At 38.9% G+C, this 24230-nt stretch overlaps 8 protein-coding genes across 8 annotated transcripts; 3 read left to right on the top strand and 5 right to left on the bottom strand.

Moving 5' to 3' along the window:
• Positions 1-7: 7 nt before the first annotated feature.
• Positions 8-7640, bottom strand: LOC6559085 (MAGUK p55 subfamily member 7). Its single transcript, XM_032734802.2, is given in 11 exon segments — positions 8-1093; positions 1166-1459; positions 2022-2054; positions 2057-2342; positions 2407-2574; positions 2897-2926; positions 3390-3521; positions 3586-3661; positions 3663-3861; positions 3924-4038; positions 7472-7640. Coding segments are annotated over 10 exon segments (1782 nt in total). The 5' UTR covers positions 3967-4038; positions 7472-7640; the 3' UTR covers positions 8-572.
• Positions 7641-8277: 637 nt separating this feature from the next.
• Positions 8278-8739, bottom strand: LOC6559084 (ATP-dependent RNA helicase ded1). Its single transcript, XM_001987458.3, has one exon. The coding sequence runs from the start codon at positions 8737-8739 to the stop codon at positions 8278-8280; it is 462 nt and encodes a 153-aa protein (XP_001987494.3).
• A 958-nt stretch (positions 8740-9697) lies between these two features.
• Positions 9698-10210, top strand: LOC6559083 (acanthoscurrin-2). Its single transcript, XM_043214280.1, has one exon. The coding sequence runs from the start codon at positions 9698-9700 to the stop codon at positions 10208-10210; it is 513 nt and encodes a 170-aa protein (XP_043070215.1).
• Positions 10211-11419: 1209 nt separating this feature from the next.
• LOC6559889 (protein suex-1) lies at positions 11420-12057 on the top strand. Its single transcript, XM_001987456.2, has one exon. The coding sequence runs from the start codon at positions 11537-11539 to the stop codon at positions 11975-11977; it is 441 nt and encodes a 146-aa protein (XP_001987492.1). The 5' UTR covers positions 11420-11536; the 3' UTR covers positions 11978-12057.
• Positions 12058-12205: 148 nt separating this feature from the next.
• On the top strand, positions 12206-13021 carry LOC6559888. Its single transcript, XM_001987455.1, has 2 exons — positions 12206-12320; positions 12822-13021. Exons 1-2 carry the CDS (start codon positions 12206-12208, stop codon positions 13019-13021), a joined length of 315 nt encoding a protein of 104 aa, XP_001987491.1.
• A 68-nt stretch (positions 13022-13089) lies between these two features.
• On the bottom strand, positions 13090-13440 carry LOC6559887 (keratin-associated protein 19-2). Its single transcript, XM_001987454.1, has one exon. The coding sequence runs from the start codon at positions 13438-13440 to the stop codon at positions 13090-13092; it is 351 nt and encodes a 116-aa protein (XP_001987490.1).
• A 3615-nt stretch (positions 13441-17055) lies between these two features.
• Positions 17056-17796, bottom strand: LOC6559885 (collagen alpha-2(IV) chain). The gene has a single exon (XM_043214278.1). The coding sequence runs from the start codon at positions 17794-17796 to the stop codon at positions 17056-17058; it is 741 nt and encodes a 246-aa protein (XP_043070213.1).
• Positions 17797-19486: 1690 nt separating this feature from the next.
• LOC6559110 lies at positions 19487-19984 on the bottom strand. The gene has a single exon (XM_001987451.2). The coding sequence runs from the start codon at positions 19927-19929 to the stop codon at positions 19603-19605; it is 327 nt and encodes a 108-aa protein (XP_001987487.1). The 5' UTR covers positions 19930-19984; the 3' UTR covers positions 19487-19602.
• Positions 19985-24230: the final 4246 nt, after the last annotated feature.

Here is a 24230-nt window from a genome sequence, read left to right as displayed (position 1 = left end):
TTGTCTATAAAATTTAAACATTTTATATATTTAATATACATGAATTTTGTTTGGACAATCATTGTTTGAATAAAATAATTGTTATACAACAGATTTGTTCATTTAATAAGTAATTTCGCTTCAATTGGTTGGTTATATGTTTTTTTTTTTTTTGGTTTTGTTGTTTCTTGAATTAGTTTACATAATATAATATTTGGTTTCTTTTATTGTATTCTTTTCATAGTTTTCACTTTTACGCAAAAAGGTACATGTTGTGAAAAGGACTAACGCTGGACAGGAGCATCCGGCAAGGACCGTCAAAGGGTAAATTGTGCAGATACCTCGAACTCGAACTCGCAGAGTGTGTGTGTGTCTGTCTCTTTCTAACTAAATGCCGTGCAAAATTGGCAATTAACTGTACATTTAGCTTAGCACTTTTGATGTTGTCTCTCGCTTTAACGGGTTTAATAACAACAGCAACAAAAGAATTATATGGCTAAATTCGTATGGCAAATACTTTGGTGTTTTTTCTGTTCTAACAAATTGCGACGCCCCCCTATTGAAGGGGCGGGACTGCGGGGTAGGAGCGTTATTTACTGCACCCAGATGGAGGGCGCCCAGATCGGTTCGTTCTCCAGTCGTTGCACATGCTGGACGAGCTGCTCGAACGATGCCAGCAGCTCTCCATTGACGATCTCCACATCGAAAAAGTGGCCATAGGTGAAGTCAATGCGTTCCGACGACTTTATCATATCCTCGAACTCCTCATCCGTAAAACTGCGCGCATTTGCCTCATCGAACGTGGACTTGGCACGCGCCTCAGTTCGCGTGGACTTGAGTATGTCCAACTCTGGTGGTTTAATGTGTATGAGGAATGGTTTCAGCTGCGCTGTGCGCAACGTCTTAATCGCCTGATAGTGTGGACTCAGCACACAAACGCAACCGGCATTCACAATCGATTTAACGCTCTCCGCTGAGGTGCCATACAGATGTCCCTTGTACTCGCCATGCTCCACAAATTTGCCAGCTTCAATGTCCGCGTCCATCTTCTCCCGTGCCACAAAAATGTACTCCCGACCGGGCACCTCACCAGTGCGCATCGGTCGTGTAGTATCTGTCAAGGGATAAATGGAGAAAACAATAGGTTCATTGTTTGTTTAGTTAGCTAGAAATTCATTCCACTTACATGGCACCGGACTGCGAAACTTCTCCGGATCACGTGCGATCAGACGACGCCTCAACTCATTGCGTCCAACACCTGGAGCACCAATGAGCACAACTGGCCGAAAGATGCCGGGACGTGGATAGAGTTTGGCGACCTCCTCATACGTAGCAATCAGTTCGCGATCAAAGTCATCGTTCTCTGTCAAATCGTACATGATCTTTTTAGTCTTTGGCTGACGACACGAGGAGCTGCTGCTGCTCGTCTGCAGCCGCGGCGACCCCGGCGGTGTGGTGCAAAGTGAGGCGCATGAACCCGCTTGAGGATTGGGTGGCGATTGGAGTTGAAGGCAATGTTGAGAGCGATGGTGGTTGTTGTTGTTATGAGGGGATTATAATGAAATGAGTCAAACACATGCGAGGATCGATCAATTAATTTCAATTATCATTTAAATTAATAGAGTTATTCCATTGATTAATTGCATTATTTTCATTCACTATTTTTGGATTAATTACAGAGGTGATGATAAGTAGCTAATTGAAAAAGTTTTTCTTATTTCATGGATAAACTAAAACATTAAAATTTTCATTGGGGTCTTAAATGTTTTTTTCTGTTATATATAATTCAAATATAAATAAAAAAGCGAATCTGAATATTCAGAACTAATAAAATATTTCGTTTTAGAGCAACTGAATTTAAAATGTTGTTAATCTTAGTTTGGAAATATGTGTGAAATATGTGCCTTTGTAGTAAGAGGGTTGTGGGAAGCAGCTGTGATGAGTTTGATAATAATTTTTTCTGTTATCCTATTATGATCAGCATGTGAATGAATGATTTGATGTGTGCACACACTGGAAATGGATTTGATTAATACACTTACGCTTAGAGTCCATGTCGTTGCTCTCGCGTTGAGACGCTCGTGCAGAATGCGACGCTCCTGCAGTGCCCGGCTGGGTATGAGGCCAGCACGTGCTGAGCGCTCGTGATCCTTGCGCGCCTGCCACCAATAGGCATCGTCCTGGGCCACAATGTGCAGCACATCGCCGCGCTGAAAGGCCAGGCCCGCCTCCTTGCAGGGTATATACGGATCCACGTCGGGATTGTAGTCAAAGTGGGCACGCACTCGCACCTTGGACTCACGCTGGGCGCCTTTGGTGTCGGCGGGCACCAGTTTAAAGGTAATTGTGCCTTCGGAATTTTGCTACAAATAAACCGAGTATTATATATACACTAATAGATATTATATGGGTCGATCGGTTAATTACCAGTATGGTGAGCACATCGCCAGGCGTCTTGCCCTCCACATTGATGCTGTTGACCTCGATGACCTCGTCGCCGACGTGTATTAAGCCGGAGCGATCTGCAGCGCCGCCGTGCATTATTCTTGCTATGATTATCTTGCCCGTCTCCTCGTCCGTTTTTATGGTCGCGCCCTAAAAGTATGCAATGGGTTTTTAATCAAGCTAACACCACTGCTTGTGCATGTGTATGTATATATGTATATTTATGTGTGTGTACGTTTGTGTGTGTGTGTGTGTGAGGCTGTACATGTGTGTGTTTGGGCTCTGTTTAGTGTTCTTCGACTATTTGCCAAGTTTTATTAACACCAATGCAAAACATAAGAGTACAAAAAGTTTTGGTGTTTGTTGTGTGTGGATTGTTGTTGTTTTTTGTTGTTAATTTGTTGTGGTGCCAAGTTTTGAGAGCAGTCTTATTGAATGGTTGAACTATACAGTAAGGACATTGTTTACTTACAACAATCGGTTCCGCACTTTGTGCTCCTGTCTGTGTTTTTTTTTTTTTTGTTGTTTAGAGTTTTAATTGATTTTTGGTTTATGAGAAAATCAATTCGAATTTATTCGATTTTTGAAATGTTTTTTTTTTTTGTTAGACAAAAGCAAAAATTTACAATAAAATTTGTTAGCGTTACAAAAACAGTTTTGAAATGCGGATTAGGGAAATGAATGAAAGCGCAGATAGGAGCAAAGTTTAAAAAAAAGGAGAAGAAAAACTGAGAGCAAAGGACATGGGACAAGTTTAGGGCGAAAGAAAGGCTCGTTATATCGTACATATGCAGGATAACAATGAGTTCATAGAAATGAGTGCCAGAAAAGCAGCTGAGCAATTAAGACAGTAAAAGCACAATATGCATATGGTCGGCATTGAACAATGGATACAATGACAATGACTCTGATGGGCATGAGTTTAAAATGAGCAGCGATGAGAAAAGAGTAAGCTTCATACTCACCAGTGGCTCATTGCTCTTCACGAGCTGCACAATCTTGATGGTCTCCTCATCCTCATCCATTTCAATTGGCGCCTCGGGCAGATGGGGATAAAAGTCCTTTTGTGCAATGGCATCGTGTGCGAACAGCAGATGCTGTACATTTGAGAAAGTTGCAGTTGAAGTTTTGATTTTTGTTTCAAATGTTGCCTGTACTCACCTGTAAATGCGAATCCTGCAGCAGATGAAACGCCTCCTTGCAGTCGTCATTTAGATGACAGCTCTGCGACAGCTGCTAACACCTCGTACAGCACCTGGGCTGAGGTGGACAATACCGGTGCTAAGCGATCATCGCGACCCACTTTCGCCACCTTTGTGTGCACATTGACCAGGGCATTAAGCTCCTTGGACTCCAGCAGTGCCTTCAAAAAATCAATCTCCTGGTCATTGGACAAGTTGTCCGATTCCTTCAGCGTTGTTATCAATTTGGACAGCGCTGCAATCGACTTGATTAAATAAACAGGCAGGAAAACATAGAAATAGATGCAATACGCTTACCTGGATCCCAATTGATATCTGATGCCATAACTGCAGCTAGCATGCTACAAGAGACCCTCCCACACACACAAACCTACAGTGGTGTTAGTTTGTAACCCTTATGCTTGATGTATAACTGAAAGATAAATAGATGAGGGAACAATTAATAAGTATATAAGACTTAAGGTATATTAGCTTATTCAATTAATATAAAAACTTTTTAGATACTATTGAAAATACAGATTTGATGTTAATATAACTTTGTAATATCTTTGCAACAAACTTCCTTCCCCATTGACTAAAATCGATACTTGAATTAAACTCAATTTAGCCGACATTTTGCAAAGTCGAAAGTTTTGTCAATTCAGTCATAAACAAGATAATCAAATTTTGATGAAAGCGATGAAAGCGATGAATATACAATTTATGCAAAATCAAGAAAGAAATGCTGAAAGTAATTTTTCCTTAACATGCTGAAGGGTAACTGGTAGGGTAAGGTAAATCGAACTCTTCTTTTGCGTTAGTTTGCCCAAATGGGCACTACGAAAATGAGAGCAATGAAGGCAAAAAAGTCGCCAACAAGTCGTATGTGTAATGTCTGAGTAGTTGTGAGCTGTGTTAGCTGTTGGCCAATTTTACTTCTTCATTTTTTGAGCTTAAGCTGGCGTCGAACTGGCGACAATTTCCCCATACCCATTTCAATCTTCTTCACTGCTTCATATTGCTGTGTCTTTGTATATATACTCTGCCAAATGCAATTAGCTGGCATTAGGCCGTGGCCAACTAGGCTGCTCCACTTGGCCCGCAGATTTATGTCGGATTAGAAGCGCCACAATTTATGTACATTGTCGCGTGGGCTGCGCAATTTCCCTTTCTCTCTCTCTCACACTCCTCACTTGCCTCGTTTTTTGTGGCGGCTTAGAAATCTCGTTTTAGCCATAGTCATAAATTATTGTGGACAGACCGAAATGAACAAAACATTGCCGCAGACTGCATACATTAAATGTTCAATGGCTGCGCTTCCTGTTGCTGCTGCAGCATCGTGCTCCACAATGCGCCCAGCCAGCTGGAAAACAAGTGTTTGCCTTCTTTTGCTCTACTTTGAATTGCCTTGCTTTGCTTTGCTTTGCTTTACTTTGCCTCTGCTTGTGTTTCTACTTCTGGCCAGCTGCCAAGCTGCGGCACAAAAGTTCACTAGCACTTTGTGGCTGGATAATGGCCTGAACCCTTTGCTATTGTTAGCTGACTGCCACGGCAATCGTTAACACCGTGCCGGCTATTAGCTGTGTGTTTACGGCCAAATGACCCGACCAAGGCTGCGATAGCCCAATCGGACTTTGCTTTCCTTTCACAAGCAGCTTCCATTGTCATACAGAATGAAGTGCATAAGTATGTAGTTGAAAATGGCGGTAACTTTGTTCTGCTAAAATACAATCTCAAGCAGCGATAAAGATAATTATAATTACAATGTGTGTACTTCTGATCAGTTTCTATGGTAAAGTCTGTAAATGGTATAGGATTATTATTATTATTTTATTGACTACGTACTTTTAAGTAGCAATGCTTAGATTTGTGTACTTTATGAAGAAAACATCATGACTCTCAATTCTTTTGTCAGCTAATTCCGCAAGTAGTTTTATGTTTCTCTATTCAAAAGCAAAGGCCAGATGAAATACTTTCTAAGACAATAATAGTTTTGTTTCATTTGCAGATCATTTTCTTTATAATTATACTAAAGAAATAAAGTATCTATTATTTTAGTAACGATTTTTTTGGTTTTATAAAAACACATGCATGCTTCAGGAGAAGCACCCAGTTTGCCATTAGGCTCATATGGGTATGGCGCCATACTTTTATAAATAGCTGTTGGGCAAGTTGATGAACCCTAAACGACATTCGCATGCCACAATTTCTGAGTGATGCGAATGTGCGGCACGAATAAAAGTAATCAACAAAGGCTCCAGCTTGTTAACATTTTTTGTCCTTGACAGTGGTGAGCTGGGGTCAGTTGAGTGGACACTCAATTTGATGATGCGTTGCTTAGCTGCTGCTCTACTTTCCAGCTGCGGGCGAGTAGCAAAGAAAACATGGAATGACCTTGAACTATATACTACTCATATATGTACTTATATGTGTATGTGTATGTTAACAATATGCCAAAGGTGGCCCCAAAACAAAACCCACAGCTGACGTTGCCAGGGTGAAATGCATCGACGTCAGCAACATAAGTGCGGCGTTGACAGGGTGTAGAGGAGGGGAGAGGGATAGGTAGTGATAGCAATTATCCTGATTGGGCGCACTTTGTCCTAACTGCCTGGAATTATAGTTAGCGCACGCCAATCAGCAAATTATCGTAATTAAAAATTGCCATGATTTGTTGGATGTTTTAAAGCTAGTCAAGCAAATTGAGCTCTAAACTTAATTTCACATTTACTGGTCAAGTACGTGTCTCATATATGGAAACTATATATAATTGGATACATCCCGTATGTATGCTTTTATGGGCATTAAAACTCATAAAACATAAATTTAAAATTTAAATTTTAGATAAGCAAATTCGGTGATGAGTTTAAAAAATAATTAAATTTATTTTTTAATTTTTATATATAACTGTAACTAATTATTGTTTGTAAATGATTACAAACGAAGTAACTTTGAAAGTGATTTTGATATATTGAAATTGAAATATATTTATTGAATGCAAATTGATTTTATTCTTCAAGAAAAAGGCGTACTTATAAACGCCGTAAAATCGAGAAAATAAATTCATTAAATGTTTCCCTCTCAGCAGACTTTTTTGTATTTAGGTTCGACATTTTTCGTCGATCTGTAAACTGGTCTTTTGAATAAATATATTTTGACTAAATTGTTAAAGCTTAATCATGACGGGAACACCCTTATTGTTTTTTTTTTTTGTGAGCAAAGTGCGTGGTGCAAATTGCGTTGCCTAACAATTTGCGAAATTGAAGCCACCAGCTGCGGCTCATGTGTATCTTGAGCCGCAATTACGCTAATTGCCCGTGCGGCCGCAAAGGACTTGAGACTCTGTCAAGTGTTTGAGTTTTATGTACTAGTTGCTGTTGCTTTTTTCTGTTGGTGTTGTGCATAATGATACGTGTCAATGGGCGGAAAAACAAAGGAAGCAACTGTGCCTCTAAGATAACGTAACGCAGGTAACACAATACGACAGCATTGTGTGGCAGACGTGACGAGAGCACAAGACGAGGAGTGTTTGAAAATCAGGGACAAGAATGGGACAGCTTGGCAGATGAAATGAGATTTTTGATCACAATCGAGTTATTATTATTGCAGCAAATGCGGCGAGCAGGCTGCGAATAAATGCAAACAACATGTCTGGCAACGCTGCTCGAAGAGAAACGACGAAGGCAGAGAGAGAGAGAGAGAGCGACTGTGTTTGTGTGTGTGCTGAAGAGAGCGCAGCGACATGTGAAAAATTTTCATTTGGATTTTAATAAAATAGAAAAAAAAAACACGTAAAACATTCACACACACACACACAGAGGCAAGCGCAAGCACATTGCATGTAAATCTGAGCAGCAGCAGCTTACCTGAGATCAAATGGAATTCCACAATTCGATGCTCTCCGTGGTTGTTGTTGTTGTTGCTCTTTCTAGTTGTAGTTGTTTACGCTTATGTTGCATATGCTTAGTGCCAATTTAACGCGCAAGTTGACAAAAAAAAAACAAAACTTTTTTGAAGCTTTTCGCCGTCTCGTCGATGTTTTATTTTTAAACGCAGACACACAAAACAACACAGCACTTGGACATTTATCCGTACATATATATATATATATATATGTAAAATTATATATATTTGTATATATATGTCTGTCAGATTTATGGCACAGTTTTGTTGCTATTTTTAGTCAGCTCCACAAGGATTTTTGTTCAGCGTGTATTTTAATAGAATTTGCTTTGTTTTGCTGTTGTTGCTGCTAATAGAGTTTCAGTGCAGGTGCTGCGGGTGCAGGACCGTGCAACTAACGGCAAAAACCAAAAACACACACGCACAGAGCGACAGAGAGTGGGAGAGAGAAAGAGAGCGCGCAGTCAGACAACGACGAGCAACGACTGCAGCGAGCGACTGACTCGAACTGAGGACAAGTCGACCAGCCAACTAACTGTCTGACTGCCTCGCTGGCTGCCCCATTCAGAAATCAGACATACACACACACACACACATACACACACATTCTCAACACACATACACCACCGGACTGTGGAGGGTTGAAAATGCGCATGTCAGCAAAAAAGTGCGAGCATAACATAAGAATATATACAGGGTGTCCCGTTAGCTTTGGCTTTATTTGTTAATATTTTTTGCGCACATATATAATCTAGTTATAATTAGATTGCTAGCCAAACAGTCCGATGCCGCCCGCACCGCCCAGCAGGCCAGCACCGCCGAAACCACCGACCACCTTTTTGTCATAGCGTGCGCGAAAACCGCCGCCGCCAAAACCTCCGCCGCCAAAGCCACCGCCGCCCACGCCATGTCCAAAGCCGCCTTTGAAGCCGCCGCCTCCAAAGGCACGTCCCCGAATGCGGTAGCTCTCGCGATAGCTGCCAAAGCCGCCACCAAAGCCAGCAAGGCCACCAGCACCACCGAAGCCACCGCCGACCAGTGCCTGACTCTGTGGCTGTTGTTGTATTATAGGCACCTGCTGTACAATCGGCACCTGTTGCACCACCGCTGGCACTTGCTGTAGCGTGTTGAGTCCACCAAAGCCACCCGCCAATCCGGTCGAGCCCAAATCGTGTGCCACTGTAGCACCACAGATCAGCAGCACTGATAATAGTAAGTTGCAGCACCTCATCTTGAACGTGTTGTTGACCACGTTGTGCGACGCCGGCGCAGGCGCTTCAGCGTTTTTATGCCCCCGCTTGGGTGGTGCGTCATGCAGCAAACCCCCCTGCCACTTATGCTGTGTTTGCGCACGCATTAGGCAAGCAATGAGCGGGAACTGACATACTCGTCTCCATCCACGTGGTCCGGTCTGACCTTCACTTGCTGTGTGATGCTTATGATGAGGTGTGAACTACACTGGAGAAAATCCAAGAGTTTATTAAGGTATTATTTTGGTTTGTTTTCAGCTTGATTGCGATTGGTCACTTTGATAAATATTTATTCTAAGGTTGCCTATATCTATTTTAAAACTCTGAAACTTGATGTAAAATATAAATTATAACACTTTTTGTGGGGCATTTTTTTTTTATTTAATTAGTATTAAGTTAACTTATACTTTACAATTTTCTTATATTAATTATTATTATTTATGTATTTTTTTTTATTTATCTTTTTTTGTGTCAACTTAAAGTCAAAAACTTAAATTTAATTTCTATTAAAGAGCAATATCAGCTAAAACTAATTCAAATGTGTTGTGTATATATTTGTATTTATTATGTGAAGTATTTCTTAGTTAAAACTATGCATTTATCACAATGTTTATTAATATAAATTTCATAATTGCAAATTCTAATGATTAAAAAGTTAAAAATTGTCTAGTCAAGAGTTCGAAGAAGAAGATTTGCCAAAGTAAGCTAGTATTTTTTACAGTGTCTCAGTCGCGTCAGCTAAAACCCGAAGCTTACCATTGACATACATGCTTAGAAGCGCCCATGGACATGGATATATATTTTGTTTTGGGGGAATTTTGGCATCCTATTTGTGAATTGGTAGCGTAAACAGGGCAAGTTTAACAGACAGGGACCACTAATTAATTTGCATAAATAACCGACTGGGGTCTGGCAACCAATTCAGTAGTAGATGTGAACATGTTGCGGCAAACGGGTAACTTGCCAATTTTCTTGGCACTGCTCGTCAGTCTGGTCGTGGCCTCGCCCATTGTGAAAGAAGGCGGTGAACTTGTGCGTGAGAAGCGCCACTTTGGCGGCGTCGGCGGCGGCATCATTGGCGGTGGCATTGTGGGCGGTGGCCTTGTGGGTGGCGGCGGTGGTTACGCTAGTGCTCCGCTGGTGCAGACAGTGCCTGTGGTGACCACTGTACCCGTTGTCACCACTGTGCCGGTGGTGTCCACATTTTCAACGATTCCCAGTTACGGCTATGGACTAGGAGGCGGTGGACTGGGAGGCTATGGCCTGGGAGGAGGTGGCTTCGGTGGTGGCTACGGTGGTGGCTACGGTGGTGGCTACGGTGGTGGCTACGGCGGTGGCTACGGTGGTGGTTACGGTGGTGGCTTCGGTCGTAGCCTTGGCGGAGCTGGCTTCCTTGGCGCCGGCATCGTAAAATTCAAAGGAATTGGCTTCGGCGGCGGTTTTTTGGGTTGAACCATATCTCAAGTGTACATAAGCAAATAAACAAAAGTGCTGTATATAAAAACTATATATAATTGTGTGTTAATGTGTGTGTTTGCGTGTGTGTGAGTATGGATTTGATGATGCTGCAGTTTCTCTGTAGTTGAGCGTTTGTTTACGCCCAAGTTTCATTTAACGTTTGTTTGTTCGCTTATTTTGTCATAACTGAAAATAAATAAATAACATAAACAATGCTCGCACTTTAACAAATATCATTTGAGGCAAGGCGCAATGAAATCTACTTATTTCGTGGAAGAGCACTATAAAAGCGTATAACAAGATTTGCCGCTGTACTTAAGATTGATCTATCTCCATATATCAATTACAGTGGATTCAGTTTCGATTTGTAATGATTTTGCTGGGGAAAAACAACAAGTAAATCTGAGGGGCACTCTTCTGATATATTAAAATTACATTCCATTTAAGGTTGTCTTTGAAGATAGAAAATCCATCTATTTTTATAAAATTTCTATTAATGGTATTTTTTTAAAGGAAACTATGAGTAATAAAACCCATTAAGAAGCAATAAGTAAATTAAAGTATTGATATGAAAATTATATATTTAATTGATAAATCTTGTGCAATAAGCTTTTTGGAAGAGTATCTTAATTTTTACAGGAGTTTGTATTTTACATACCAAAATAGAAATCGGAGTCTAATTCCGATTCGGATTGACACCACGATTCAAATAATATCATAGTTTAATACTTTGTATAATAATATATATAAATAGATTCAAATATAACCACTTAATTCTTTAAATATGATATACAAAATATGCATTATTTATGGAATATTTTTGATCTTTTCAATGCCTTTTGTTATTAAAGACAATTTTATCTGCTGTTAGTTTTTTTTTTACAAAATCGAGTTAGCCTCAGGCGTTAACTCCAAACATGATTCAAACATATTTTATGTAGACAGATCAAAAAGAGGTCAACTGCTCCAAAATGCTCTCTCAGTGGATTGTTCCACTGTCTACCCGTCAAGTCTTCCGCTTCTATATCAACATCACATAGAGTACCCAAAATGATTGGGATAATTTCAGACAAACAACTTCAGAGTGGCAGTTAAGCATAATTAGTTTTTGCTTTTGTGCTGAGCCAGAATAATTGACAAAAAAGAAAAGAAAAAATATATATTTATATATATATATATATAACATTCAATGACAATCGAAAAAATGCCAGTGAACTGCCGCCGTAAACAGCTTCTCTCAAATATTTGGCTATAAATTAAAGTGCTACTCGGCGTACTGCTTTAGTGGCTAACCAAATGTGGTTCTGACTGTGGAATACAATGGAATACTCGAATCTTAAAATCAGTTTGGTGCTTTGCATCTGTGTGGTGCTCTGTGGAATGGGTAGCAGTAAGGAACAGGAGCAGGAGACGGAGCAGGAAGTGGTTCTTTTGCCCGCTGAGCTGCTGGAGGCGGGAGAAACTGCACAGGCCCAAGATGAGGGGAGTGTGGAGAGTGGTCGCACAGTGCGTCAATACTTTGGAGCATCACCCTTCTTCAGGCCGCGACCCTATTACGGTGGCTTCGGTCCGCGACCCTACTACGGTGGCTTCGGTCCGCGACCCTACTACGGTGGCTTCGGTGGCGGCTATGGTGGTGGCTTCGGTGGTGGTTATGGCGGTGGCTTTGGCGGTGGCTTTCAACGCACTCGCGTCGTCACCCGCACTCGTGTTCGTGGTGGCTATTATGGTGGTGGTTTTGGAGGCGGCTTCTATGGCTAATGTTTGCCAAAACGCTTTGCAGCTGATATATGTGATATTCCATTGTACTACCTCAATAAATGTGTGATGTTTTCTCGTTTCTTGAATTGGGTGCGAGATTTTATTGGTGGTGCTGTTGTGGAGGGTGTGTCGCTGCTTTATGATGAGAAAGTTTACGTTGGCTCCCTCCGCTTTTGTCGTACTTATAAATATGCTAAAGACTTGGCTCAGTTTTGATTTGGCCTTAAAATGTGGCGTTTCATTTGCTTAACGCGGCTGCTGCTGTGGTGCTCTGTAGTATGCCTGGTCTGTGGTGCCTTGGATGAGCTGGAGTACGATGCGGATGTGGCACCACCAGTTGTGGGTTAGTGATTAAAATGTGTATTCAAAAATATTTATTTGAGACATGAATATTTTATTAAAAATATATTCGATTGTTTCAGTTAATGTCAAAGAAATTGTTGAAAACCTTAAATCTTAGCAAACAAATTCATAAAATATACATACATATTTCAAAAGACTTCAGAGCTATTTTTAATATGCTTGGATGGTATATTACTGATAATATCTTTTACAAGTTGAGTCATAGAATTTAGACAAATAAATGTAATAAATTTATAATTCTTACAGTTAATCGGCATTGCCTAAGACTGACAGTTTTAGAGTCTCAGCATGATGGTAACATATTTATGTATTTCTATTTTTATTTAAGGATTATATTTAGAGCTTTATCTAAAATATATGGAAGGCATATAAGTGATAATATCTTTTAAGAGTCAAGATTTATATTATTCCAGTCACTAACTTCATTAACATAGGCATTCTTTCCCATTTGAACTTGTTCGCTTCTCAACTGCTCTTTCAGCTCCGCGTCCAACTTTAAATCTCTGGCACAGTTTTGTGGTGCAAATGCGACAGGCTTTAAAACGCTTTCAGCCCACCACCAAACAGCCCCACGTACGACTGCGCAGCACCACGCCAGAAACCGATTTTGATTACAACTCCACGCCTGACCAGCAATTCTATGGAGCACTGAACCCCATTTATCAAACACTTAACTTTTGATTTGGAATTTTATATGAAAAACTACAAATTAAACTAATATAATAATGTTAAGGATTAAATGAAGTGACTTAGAAATGCTTATTGAAGAGTCCCTTGAAGCCGCCAAGTCCACCGCCAAAGCCATGACCGCCAAAGCCACCACCAAGGCCATGTCCACCAAATCCACCACCAAAGCCATGACCAAGACCCAAGCCGCCAAAGCCGCCAAATTTGCCGCCCAGTCCACCCAGTCCGCCAAAGCCTCCAAGTCCTAAGCCACGTGCCACACGCTCGTTCTCCGGCTGTGGCGCCTGCTGCTCCACATCCAAGTCCACATCGAGTAAGTTGAGTGGTTCGCTCTCCAGCTCCACAGGCGCTGTCCAACTGCTGCTAATCAGGCAGCTAGCAACTATCAAAGCACACAGAATGAGGAACTTCATTTTCTTCGCTCTTTTTTTGGTCGCTTAGGCAGTTTAGACAGCTGTGATTGCTGGTTTGTACTTGATCGCAAATGGCAAAGATTCAGGCTTATATATGCTAGACACACACATTTCTACTGTCAGCCTTCTGAGCTCTTTTAGGGCAGATAGCTCTACAGCTATGGGCGGGGCTCGTGCATTTAGTTGCTAATTGCGAGTGTCCACATTGGGCGACTTTACTTGCTTTTCATTCCCAAAATGTACTTTCATTCATTGAAATTTTTGACCGTCTATACTCTGTTTTATGTGGAAGAGAATCTGGCTATATTATTTATAAAATATTTCTATTCAGTAAATATGGCAAATTTCGATAGACAAAATAAATATATTAAAACTTAGTCCAACATACGGATTTCTTTTTAAAAATAACCCATTGCTAATAGAATTGCTAATTAAATTAACAAGAATTAACTAAATTAACTATATTAATCTGGATGAATTTTTAAAGTGGAGCTACTTGGACTTTAAATAGTAAGCTTAAACTTTTAGCACGGGAAAATATACATAAAAATAAAAAATTTGAAATAAGAATAAATCAGTTATAAATACAAATAATTTTTTATTAATTATTTATTATTTCTTATTATTAATGTATTCATTATTTTATTCAAATTCAACAGTTTAAAGGTGAGTTTAATGTAAGTTTTTATGTAAACTTCTTTAATTTTTTTTCAACTGAAACAAAACTGTGTATTCCGCAGTCGGGCTACTCTTCCTTAATTCACACTTCAGGTAGAGTTGGATTGGGTTGGTTTGCTTTGAGTTTGGGTTCGGTTAGCTTCTGGCTCCATCTTCATCACTATTTGTGTCTTTTTTTGGCTGTGACTCTTGCGTTTGCTTAGGTCTTTAGCTGATATGTGTTGTGGGGGGTGAGGGGGTATATTTGTTACATCATGTTTGCCGTTGTGCTTACCACCCTGCTTGTTGCCGGGCTGGTCTTGAAACGTAATCCAATTGACCTTAATGTGTTTGACTAGCTAACATTTGTCAGCACAGTTGAAGATTTGGTAATCGAACCAGTTGGCCATTTTAGAAATTGTGCTAATTTTAATTTTCAAATTCTATTGGGAAACTGCTTTCAACACATTTTGGCTGGTTTTATTAGAACTTGTTTTCGAGTATACCGGCCCCCTTATTAGAGTTCTTAGATTTTTTTTAATATGATGACGCCTATCGCTAGTTCAACGCACCTTTTTTTGTTTGTTTTTTTTTCATATTAAATATATATATTAAATTAATATTTTTCTATTGATTGTGCTAACTGCAAATTGATTTACTTAGCAGTTTGCTATGCCTTCGCATATAATTTTTATATTTGTTGCTTTTGTTGATTTTGCTATGATGTGGATACCAGTTGCGTCGGGGCTTTATCCTCTCCAGCATTGACTTTTGACTGATGCGTGGCCTCCGAACTGTGTCCCGGACAAATGCACGCGACCAGACAAGCGGATCCAGACTGGCATCATAGCTGGCTGCGTTGTGGCGCCACCAGGGCAATGCCTCGCACTGCAGCATTGGGAGCAGCAGCAACAGCAGTAGCAGAAGACTCAAAGTTGCTGTTGTATTACTAATTACAAGTGTATAGCGCATCTCGTGAATGTGTGTGTGTGTGAGTGTTTGTGTCCTACTTGCGTCGCGGTTAATTAGAAACTGTCGCATTCGGAGTGCAATGCAGTGCTTCTTATATAGCGTAGAGTAGGCTTGGGTTGCTTGGGATTCCCTTTCCTCTGCAAATGCAACCAAATGTTGACAAATAGACAAAAACCTTTTGCGTACTACACAATTATCTGTAAGACCATTTTTGAGATTACCTGCAGCCTTACACACACACACACAAACTCACTCAAAATTGTATGAATGATCTATGGGATATGTTAAAAATGCTGTGCTGGTCAACAAGAAAATGCTGTTAGCTGGTTTGTTTTTTTTTTCATTGAATAATAATAAATCATAAATCTATTTTTATATGTATTTCTCTATATTTCATTATAAATAAGATGTAATACATACTGTATACAGTTCATTATATACATATGATAAACACTATGAGGCTGTTTTATTTAGTTACCTGAACTATTGAAAATAAATAAAGATATTAGATAAACATAATTAAATAAATATTTATTTGCAATATATTTTGCATTTATAATGAATTTACAAGCTTGCAACCCTTACAACCTTACCTTTCCAAACATAGATACAGGTAGTTCCCAATAACTCGAGAACATTCAACATGTTTATTGACCATGGAATTGCTGTCTGAGTTGCTCGACGGGTAGTTTTTGGTCGCAAATATTTCCGCTTAAAACAGCATGTGTCGTCATTAACAAGAGACAATGGGTACCTAGATTTCACTTTCCGTAATTGCAAGTGAAATGTAGTCAAAGAGCTAACTGAAAACTGACAAACATACATATATGAATAGGTCTTAAAGTACCCGAATGAAGTGTCTGCTCAATATACTCGACTCTGGGCTGCATTTTAGCCTTGCACTTGACACCAACTGTTGGCTGCACAATTAGCATGTTGTGTGTGTGTTGGCCTGTGAAATATGCACAAGTGGCAAAACCAGTTAACAGCAAGAGCAACAGCAGCAGCAGCAGCAGCAGCAGCAACGCCAACTTCAGGGCGGCATACAAACTAATCCAAAGTCCCAGTTAGCCCACTTTCGTGTTGGCTCGCAGCTAACTGCAATTGACACATTTGAGTGAGGAGAAAAATGAAGAAAACTAGAAAGAACAGCTAGCTGTGGCATAACGAATATTATATACACTTCCAGATAATAAAAATCGGCGAACGTATAAATTAAACTGAAAGCTCACCTAATATTTCGATGGGATATGATGCAGAAGTCTACTTATTTATTTCTAGCTTGGTAATCATATGTTCAAAATGAAAAAAACAATTTTGTATGCCAGTATTTTAAGAATGTGGTGAGCACTATAACAAGTATAACTGAGTAATAAATAAGTTCGATCAAAAGTCTTATCAATATAGCCCATGAATCAATGAAAATGTATATATGCTTTAAGCAGATGATTTCTTTAGTAGTGTGATAAGAATGCCCACGATAAGGGTATCGAAATTGACACAGAAAATGTTGCATAAAAGGTGCAGTTGCCGCCAGATTTGGTCACAGTCTGCCACCAAAGTTCTCCGAAGAAGATGTGCAACAAATTACTGCTACTGCAGCTTTTAGTAATCTGCCTTATCCTGGCCATTCCGGCGCAGGTACAACAGACGCGACTCCGTCTGCCACCTGGCTACAATATGCGATTGGGTCCGGTGCCTGCGCGATTTGTGGGGAAAGGAGCTTACACGCTGGTCGGCAAGCGAGCATCGCCTCCAGCTAAATGGCAGCAGCAGCCACAGCAAGTGCAACAACTTCAACAACTCCAGCAACAAAAGCAACTCCAACAACAACAACAGCGACGCCAGCAGCTATTTCAGTGGGCCACAATGGGCGGCAAAATGCACAACTAACTTAAATTTTTGAAAATGCATACGAAATTTATTTAGCTAAATAAATAAAATAAATTAGTTTTGAATAGGTTAAATTTTGCAAGTGTTGCTGCTTCAAAAAGCGGGTGCATAATTATGCATAATCATGCTGTGATCGAGACCACCGCCAAAGTAGCCAGGCATGCCAAGTGGGCCACCAGGCTGGCCATAGAGTCCTCCTGCATTGAGTGCACCACTTAAGCCGGGCAAATTAGCCTGATTGACAATATTATTCAGTGGCCCAAAGTTGTCCAGCGGAGGTTGAGCGCCAAATCCCTGACCTAGGTGAGCGTTGGGATACAGCCCTTGAGAATTGCCGTACATGAAACCAGCATTTGGCGGATTGCCCGGATAGCCGCCCAAGCCAACTCCAAGTCCCAGTCCAAAGTTAGTGCCAGAACCAGGTAGACCCAGGCCCAAGCCCAGACCCATGCTGGGATCAGCTGGATAGTTGTTGGCAATATTCGATTGCGGGCCAAGCTGTCCTGGCATGCCCAGGAATGGTGATCCAGTTAATCCACCGGCGCCAAGAAGCATGCTTGGATAGTTGGGATACCGTGCTAGCTGCATATTTGCCATGGGATTCATGGACAGTCCAGTCATTCCCGACATTCCTGGCATCTGCATGCCGGGCGTCATGTTGGCCATATTCCCAGTCATCATCTTTACATCCGCTTCGGTTGTGGCGCCTTGACCCTTGAGCTGTCGCTGCTCACGTTCCTGATGCTCCTTCAGGGGTTGCGCTGGGCAGCTGGAGAGGAGCAGCAGCAGCAGCAGCGAGATTGGCAGCAAGGATTTCGGGTCGACAGACTTCATTTTGCTTAGATTTGCTTTGCTCAACTGTTTGCTTCCGGCTACTTTGAGTCGCCTTTTATGCGAGGCAGAGAGCTGGTCAACTTTCTTTCATTTGCCAATTGGTTTTCTTTTTGGCTCATAAATTGTTACCAAAGCGACTTCTTTTTTATGAGTGCGCCGAACAGAGCAGCTTGTCTGCGTTTGGTAATCTCTTTATAAACAATTCGCACATTTTGCCTAATGCCAACCGCAAATAAGGTGCTAAATGTCTCAGACGATCGACGAACGGTTCGACGCTTCGTCAGCAGTCAGGCCGAAAATTGTTTGTTGACCGTGGTGAATTCGCAAAGTGAAATGCGAACCGTGCCTAAGTGAACAGTTTTTTATTTTTTTCAGCCAAGTTGCTGTGTTTGTGCATCGAAAGACTTGGGCAACGAACTTGCTGCTTTACTGCATGCCGAAAAGTATGCAGTACTTTTATTTTACAGAGACTTGAGTCACACTTGAAATCTAAACTAGTTTCTCTTTTTAAGGATGAGTCAAAAAAATTTTAAATATGTTATCGAAAGAATAAGCATATGCTAAAATTGAGTAAACAGCTTCATTTCATTCGTGCGTCAATTTACTTCGGTAAAGTTTTAATAAGTCTTAAGTCAATATTGGCTATTTATTAAAAGAAAACAAAGAATAAGGTAGGAAAGATAGTCAAACAAAAAATAATATGCTTGTCTGCATATCTATATATATTATAAATAAAAAAGATTTATAATTAAAATATATTTTTTACTAAAACAGAATTGAATTTGTCAAACGACCGCCAATATTACTTGCGTATTTTAACCTCAGATCATAAAATTCATAAATTTTAGGCACAGCTGTGCTATTCAAAACAATTGCAGTCATTGTCTATGCTACAACTTTTAACAGTTTTAAAGGTAAATAAATTATTTTATTCAAAAAAAGGCTTAATTGTTGGTGTAAACATCTACATAGTTAAATAGCATTTGAATAAAAATGCCAACAGCTGAAAACAATAGTCAAGCTCAATTCAATTTAATTTAATCTAATTTATTTTTATTTTAAAAATATATTGGGAACATTTTATATTGTCAAAATACAATTTAAAATTTCTTACAATCTAAACGGCTAACCTTAGTGTTCAAGTATGAAGCAGATAGCGGACTCGTGCGGCATTCTCAAGCATTGTCATTTGAGGCTGACCTGCATGGGGTCATGCAAGTTTTGAAGATAGTAGAGGAGATACTAGCGTCTGCATTAGATAAGAAAAATATGTATTTAGGTTTAAGAATTTAGAATAAAAGAAAAGCCTGCTCGTCAGAGCAAATCTAAACGTCGTCTCATCGTGATGAGTATATTTTCCTCGTGTTTCACCCACCTAGTCTAATTTGTTTTGTCTATGGATCCACAATTAGATTTCCAATCAAATCTAACCTAATGAATACATTAACAATAAATAAATATTGGGGTGCTCCTAAAAATTACAATTGAAATACAATTTTCTCACACAAAATTATCATATTTCTCCGCGACAAATACATGTAGATTTTTTGGTAATGCAAAACTCGTATGGAAAATTGTTTACATGTATTATCCAACAAACCAAGAGATACAAATACACATATAATTGGATACTTTTAATTGTTGTTATTTAATATTAGATATTTTATATATATTTACATAGTTATGACAAATAAATATTACGATTATGATAATAAGATTCTTTTGTACTCAACTTAGAGATCTAGACCTGTGACAATGCCTTAATGACTAAATATACACACTAGTGTTCCAGCTGAATTGTTCAGCTTATTTGCCATAGCTGTCCGTGTAGGCTTCGCGTTCTCTATCCGCTTTATCCTTGCGTTCGTCGAAGGAACCGTAGGCACTGACAAGATTGTCTGCCTGACCGGAACGACGATTCGCGCTCAAAGCATTTGGGCTGTTGTGATAGCCATAGACAACGCTGCTGGGATAACAGATGAAGTAGTCGCCCTCACGCTTCGGACGCACAGACTGACCGCTCAGATCAGTGGGTGACTGAATGGCCTGGTAACGATTATTTCTATCAAATGGTGCCGATTGACACAAGCACAAGGAAGCCAGGATCAAAGCAAATATAATTGTGCAGTTCATGTTGATTGCGTTTCGATTTGTTTTTCTTCTGTTATTTATCAGTTGATTACTACTGCTGCTGCTGCTGCTGCTGATGTGCTGCTATTGAAGTTTCTTATGATTCTGTTTGGCTGCTGTATGCTGTTGCCTTTTTATATACATGAGATTTTCACACTATGCGCTAATTACAATAGCAGACAGACAGCCAACTCACACCACTAATTCAATTTGTTATACATATTTTAATCTGATTAGCACCCTATATAAAAACGTCGAACATTTCCGTCAATTGTCATCTTCGCTTAAGGGGCTTATCTCTTGTGACGTCAAAGCTGGAGTTGATGATCCATTGGTTAGAACCTAATTTGTGGTATTTTGTTGCGGTAGGCGCTACAATATTCATTCAGTATGACTCAGGAGCATACCAATACCAAATTCACTTTCATCATCAAAGTCATTGGCTTATAAGATATTTCCCAATTTAGTTTCCTGTCATAAAAAACACTTCTTAATATTACGAATTTAAGAGTAAAGCTGCATCAATACTAAGCAAAAATTATACGTTTTATATTTAAATCACTTTGACACAAGTTTCTTATCTTTTTGCTTTTAATTTGTATTATAATTTTTTGCACTTGTATTTAGTCTAGTTTCTATGCAACTAAGACTATGTCTAATTATTTATTTTGCATTTCAGGGAACCTAAATTATTATTCGTCATATTTCACATACAACACAATAGGCGTTAATTACTAAGTCTTATTGCCTCGTTGCTAGATTGAACTTATATATGCAATATCTATATAAATCATATTCCCAGAACATTAGTTATTTCCGTGTAATCTACTCATAAAAAAAGTGCAAATTGTTGTTTTCAACAATAATGAATGAATCAGTCCGGCTAATTACAGGGGCATATATGTTACATATCTCAAACAGCCACTTTATTTTTTGAATCAAACAATTTTTACAAGTCCACGCAAAGCGAAAATAACTTTTAATATTTGGGGAGGGTATCGTGATACTTGCTAAATTGAATTAAATTTATTATAATTATCAACTTCAAAGCAACTTATATATTCCAGATCAAATGGGCCTGCGCTGGAACATTTAATTAAACGGGATTTCATGGTTGGTTTTCGTTTCTTTATGTGTCATACGTAACTTAAAATCTCCGTGGCGAAATATATACTTCAATAAGTTAAGAATTGTTTTATTTTTTCTTTTTGTAAGTATGTATATAAAATGATTTCGATTTCCGTTTTATACAAGTCATGAAGGAAGTTTGAATAATTTATAAATAATTCATGTAATTTTATACCCAACAAATGTAAAAAATAAAGTAGTAAGCACTGCTGAAAACCCCCAAATATATCTAATTACCATATTTAATAGTCTGCTTAAGCAGAAAACATGCTATGACTAATATCAAACTCATTAATAAATATTGTCTTTCATTGGTAAATTTATTTGAAGTCATAAAAATCGTCAACTCGACTCTGCTTAAAGTTAAAAGTGATTCCACAAATTTCACAATACTATCATAAAATTGGCGAAGATCACAACTGATCCGCTGCCGCCCACACCCCTTAAGTAGTTCTCACATCCAATATTTTTATGGATGCTTTGTGCCGTTTTAGTATACAAATACTTTCAAGTATTTACGTCTTTTTAGTTTTTACTGCCAATTGTTGTTTTGACTAACGGAATGTTTTGAACTTTGTCTATTCCATTGGAATATTTTGAAGAGCTCGTCTCAAGTTGATTTTGTGGAGCGCTAAAAATAAAATTGACGGCTCCCCAAGATGTTTTTTGATTAATATTATTATTTCTGTTTTTGAGAGCAAAACAGGCTTGGAGAAGGTGTCAACATTTGAATTACATATTTGTGTTTGGACGGGTAATCAGTCAAATGCGAATACGTAGAAGCCGTGACGTTCCCCAAAAACTGGTTCATCTCTTTCTGTTATTTTTGTTGTTATACTTTGATTACGGCATCCATCAGTTACGTAAAAGTTGTAATATATACTCGTATATATTCGCACTTAACAAATTAAATTAATTAGTTGGCCAGGCAAGCCGGGAGTCGGAAAATGCGATATTAAATAGTTTAATAGGTGGACCATTCAGATTTTAACATAAGAAAGAAATTCAGTTCAAGCGGAAAGTTAAAAGTGTTCACATTTATAAGTTTGCACAGCTCTGTGCCAGAAATTGAAGATTATTAAATAAAAATTTTAGCTAAATATAATTATCGAGATTTATTAGACGTTGCAGCAAAATATTCCGAAAAATGTTTCTTATGAAAAATGTATGAAAAATTAATAATTTGAAATGAAATTTGTAATGTTTTCATACTCTTATACCGAAGGTGTCCAGACTAAATTGATTTTGTGCAATATCCGTCATGCTGTCTGTCTGTGTGTGACACAACTTATTTCGAGTACTTGTAAGCTATATCCTTGAGACTTGAAAAATGTACAGGTCCGTGACCCCGTTAGACAAAGTGTGAAAATTGGAGTGCTACATCGACTAGGATGTTAGAAAATCAATAAAATCGATAATTTCAAACCGATAAAACCACATATCTCCCACGCTTTTAACGCTACAGTCACCAAATGTGGTTGGTCAGTTGTTGGCGATGCCCTTCAAATAAATATAAATATAGAGTCAACAAACACGAAAGCTGCCAATCTCCTTCAACGATCGGCATATACATTTCTAGCTTTAGCCAATTTGTGTATATTTATTTACCATAGCTTAGAATTGGTGGTAACAATTGAAACATTTATGAGCGTCAGACTGATTTACTATTGATGCTCACGTATGATATGATATGGTTAGCCGAGTCAGTTTTTATTACATGTGTTATGCTGTGTGTTAAATATAGTAGACGCGTTTATCTGAACTGCGGCAGTTAAAGCTGGACATATAAATAAAAATAAATAAATAAATGACCCTTCTGTGAGTTCTGCTGCTCGTGCTACTGGTTCTCCTACGGATTATGCTTTATAGTTTCAAAAATAGGCTGAACTTAAGGGTAAATGTGCAAACCGGCTTTTTTGGACTATACTACTTGCAACGACTTCAATATTTCAAGCCGACTGCCTTTCCATAAACGCAAAGCTCTCCTGCATACATTTTCTGTCATTTTCCAACTAGGCTTTCTAACGCTTTTTTTTGATAATGTATTTAATAAACCATTTATCATCTGGTGTCAATTAAACCGGGACTTCCGCTTACAAAATTTCACAACCGTGCTAATTGTTATCTAGAAATTGTATTCGTAAGACACGTATATATAACATATGAATCACATTCCAAAAAGTCAGCTTTTTCCGTGTAATTTACTCGTTCAGCTCGTTCAAATGCAAATATTTATTTTAGGCAATAAGGAATGAATCAGAGCAGCTAAGCAAAGTATAGTCGGCTCTAGATGCAAGTAGGAAAACCCTTGAGCTGTCTTAATACTCCCTCACACGCTGCGCTGGGCAGCTGGGGTGCAGCAGCAGCAGCAGCAAGATTAGCAGCAAGAATTTCCGATTGCAAACATCACATTGTTTAGGTTTGCTCTGCTCAACTGTTTGCATCCCGCCGGAGCCGTGTCTTATGCGATGCAGTGAGCTGGTCAACTGACTCAAAGTGACATGTTTTTTATGACTACGCCAGACAGAGTAACTTGTCTGCGTTTGGTTATCTAGTGATAAACAACTCGCACATTTTGCCTAACGTTTAAAGCATTGTTAAACGAAAGACTGAGGCAACGAACTTGCTGTTGGAATGTATGCCAAAAAGTATGCAGTAATTTTAATGGTGCATATTATGGAGTTTAATAATCAGGCATGAAATTAAAACAATCTTACAAAAAGTATATGCAGATAAATATGATATTAGTAAGTTTAGTAAAGTTTTAATAAAGCTTTTAATCTGGCTGGTTTTAATTTGATGCTGGTTATTCTTTAAAAGACAAAAAAGCAGAAGGAGGAAAGGAAGGCAAATAAAAGGTTAGAGTGTTGTATGCATACATTTTTGAAAACTTCCCGATAATATATAAAGTATAGTTATGGTTCACACACAATATTCTTACACTCTGAACTGGTGTAAAGAAGGATTTATTTTTTCGAGTGACTCGTTTGTGATCTGCTTGCATTCTAATATTCCAATCTACCCTACTTCCTATTCATTTAAAAAATGTACTATAAAGTCTAAAAATATGAAAAATAAGTATTCTTGACTGTTATCAGAAACAAATTAATTTTTTTTGTTGGGAAAATTTAGTATATTACCACAAAACAGACAGTACATGTATTGACACAGGTAAT

This window comes from Drosophila grimshawi, unplaced genomic scaffold (genome assembly GCF_018153295.1).
Source record: "Drosophila grimshawi isolate 15287-2541.00 unplaced genomic scaffold, ASM1815329v1 contig_1369, whole genome shotgun sequence".
Taxonomy (NCBI): domain Eukaryota; kingdom Metazoa; phylum Arthropoda; class Insecta; order Diptera; family Drosophilidae; genus Drosophila; species Drosophila grimshawi.
Note: the sequence above shows the minus strand (reverse complement) of the source record. Positions and strands in the feature narration are given on the sequence as shown.

Excerpts from the sequence above, each read along its gene's own strand:
- LOC6559110 (XM_001987451.2), bottom strand. The coding sequence starts at position 19,929 with ATGAACTGCACAATTATATTTGCTTTGATCCTGGCTTCCTTGTGCTTG.
- LOC6559083 (XM_043214280.1), top strand. The coding sequence starts at position 9,698 with ATGTTGCGGCAAACGGGTAACTTGCCAATTTTCTTGGCACTGCTCGTC.
- LOC6559889 (XM_001987456.2), top strand. The coding sequence starts at position 11,537 with ATGGAATACTCGAATCTTAAAATCAGTTTGGTGCTTTGCATCTGTGTG.
- LOC6559885 (XM_043214278.1), bottom strand. The coding sequence starts at position 17,796 with ATGAAGTCTGTCGACCCGAAATCCTTGCTGCCAATCTCGCTGCTGCTG.
- LOC6559887 (XM_001987454.1), bottom strand. The coding sequence starts at position 13,440 with ATGAAGTTCCTCATTCTGTGTGCTTTGATAGTTGCTAGCTGCCTGATT.
- LOC6559888 (XM_001987455.1), top strand. The coding sequence starts at position 12,206 with ATGTGGCGTTTCATTTGCTTAACGCGGCTGCTGCTGTGGTGCTCTGTA. Across the intron at positions 12,321-12,821 it reads TGTGGCACCACCAGTTGTGG|CTCCGCGTCCAACTTTAAAT; the intron begins GTTAGTGATTAA and ends CTGCTCTTTCAG.
- LOC6559084 (XM_001987458.3), bottom strand. The coding sequence starts at position 8,739 with ATGAGGTGCTGCAACTTACTATTATCAGTGCTGCTGATCTGTGGTGCT.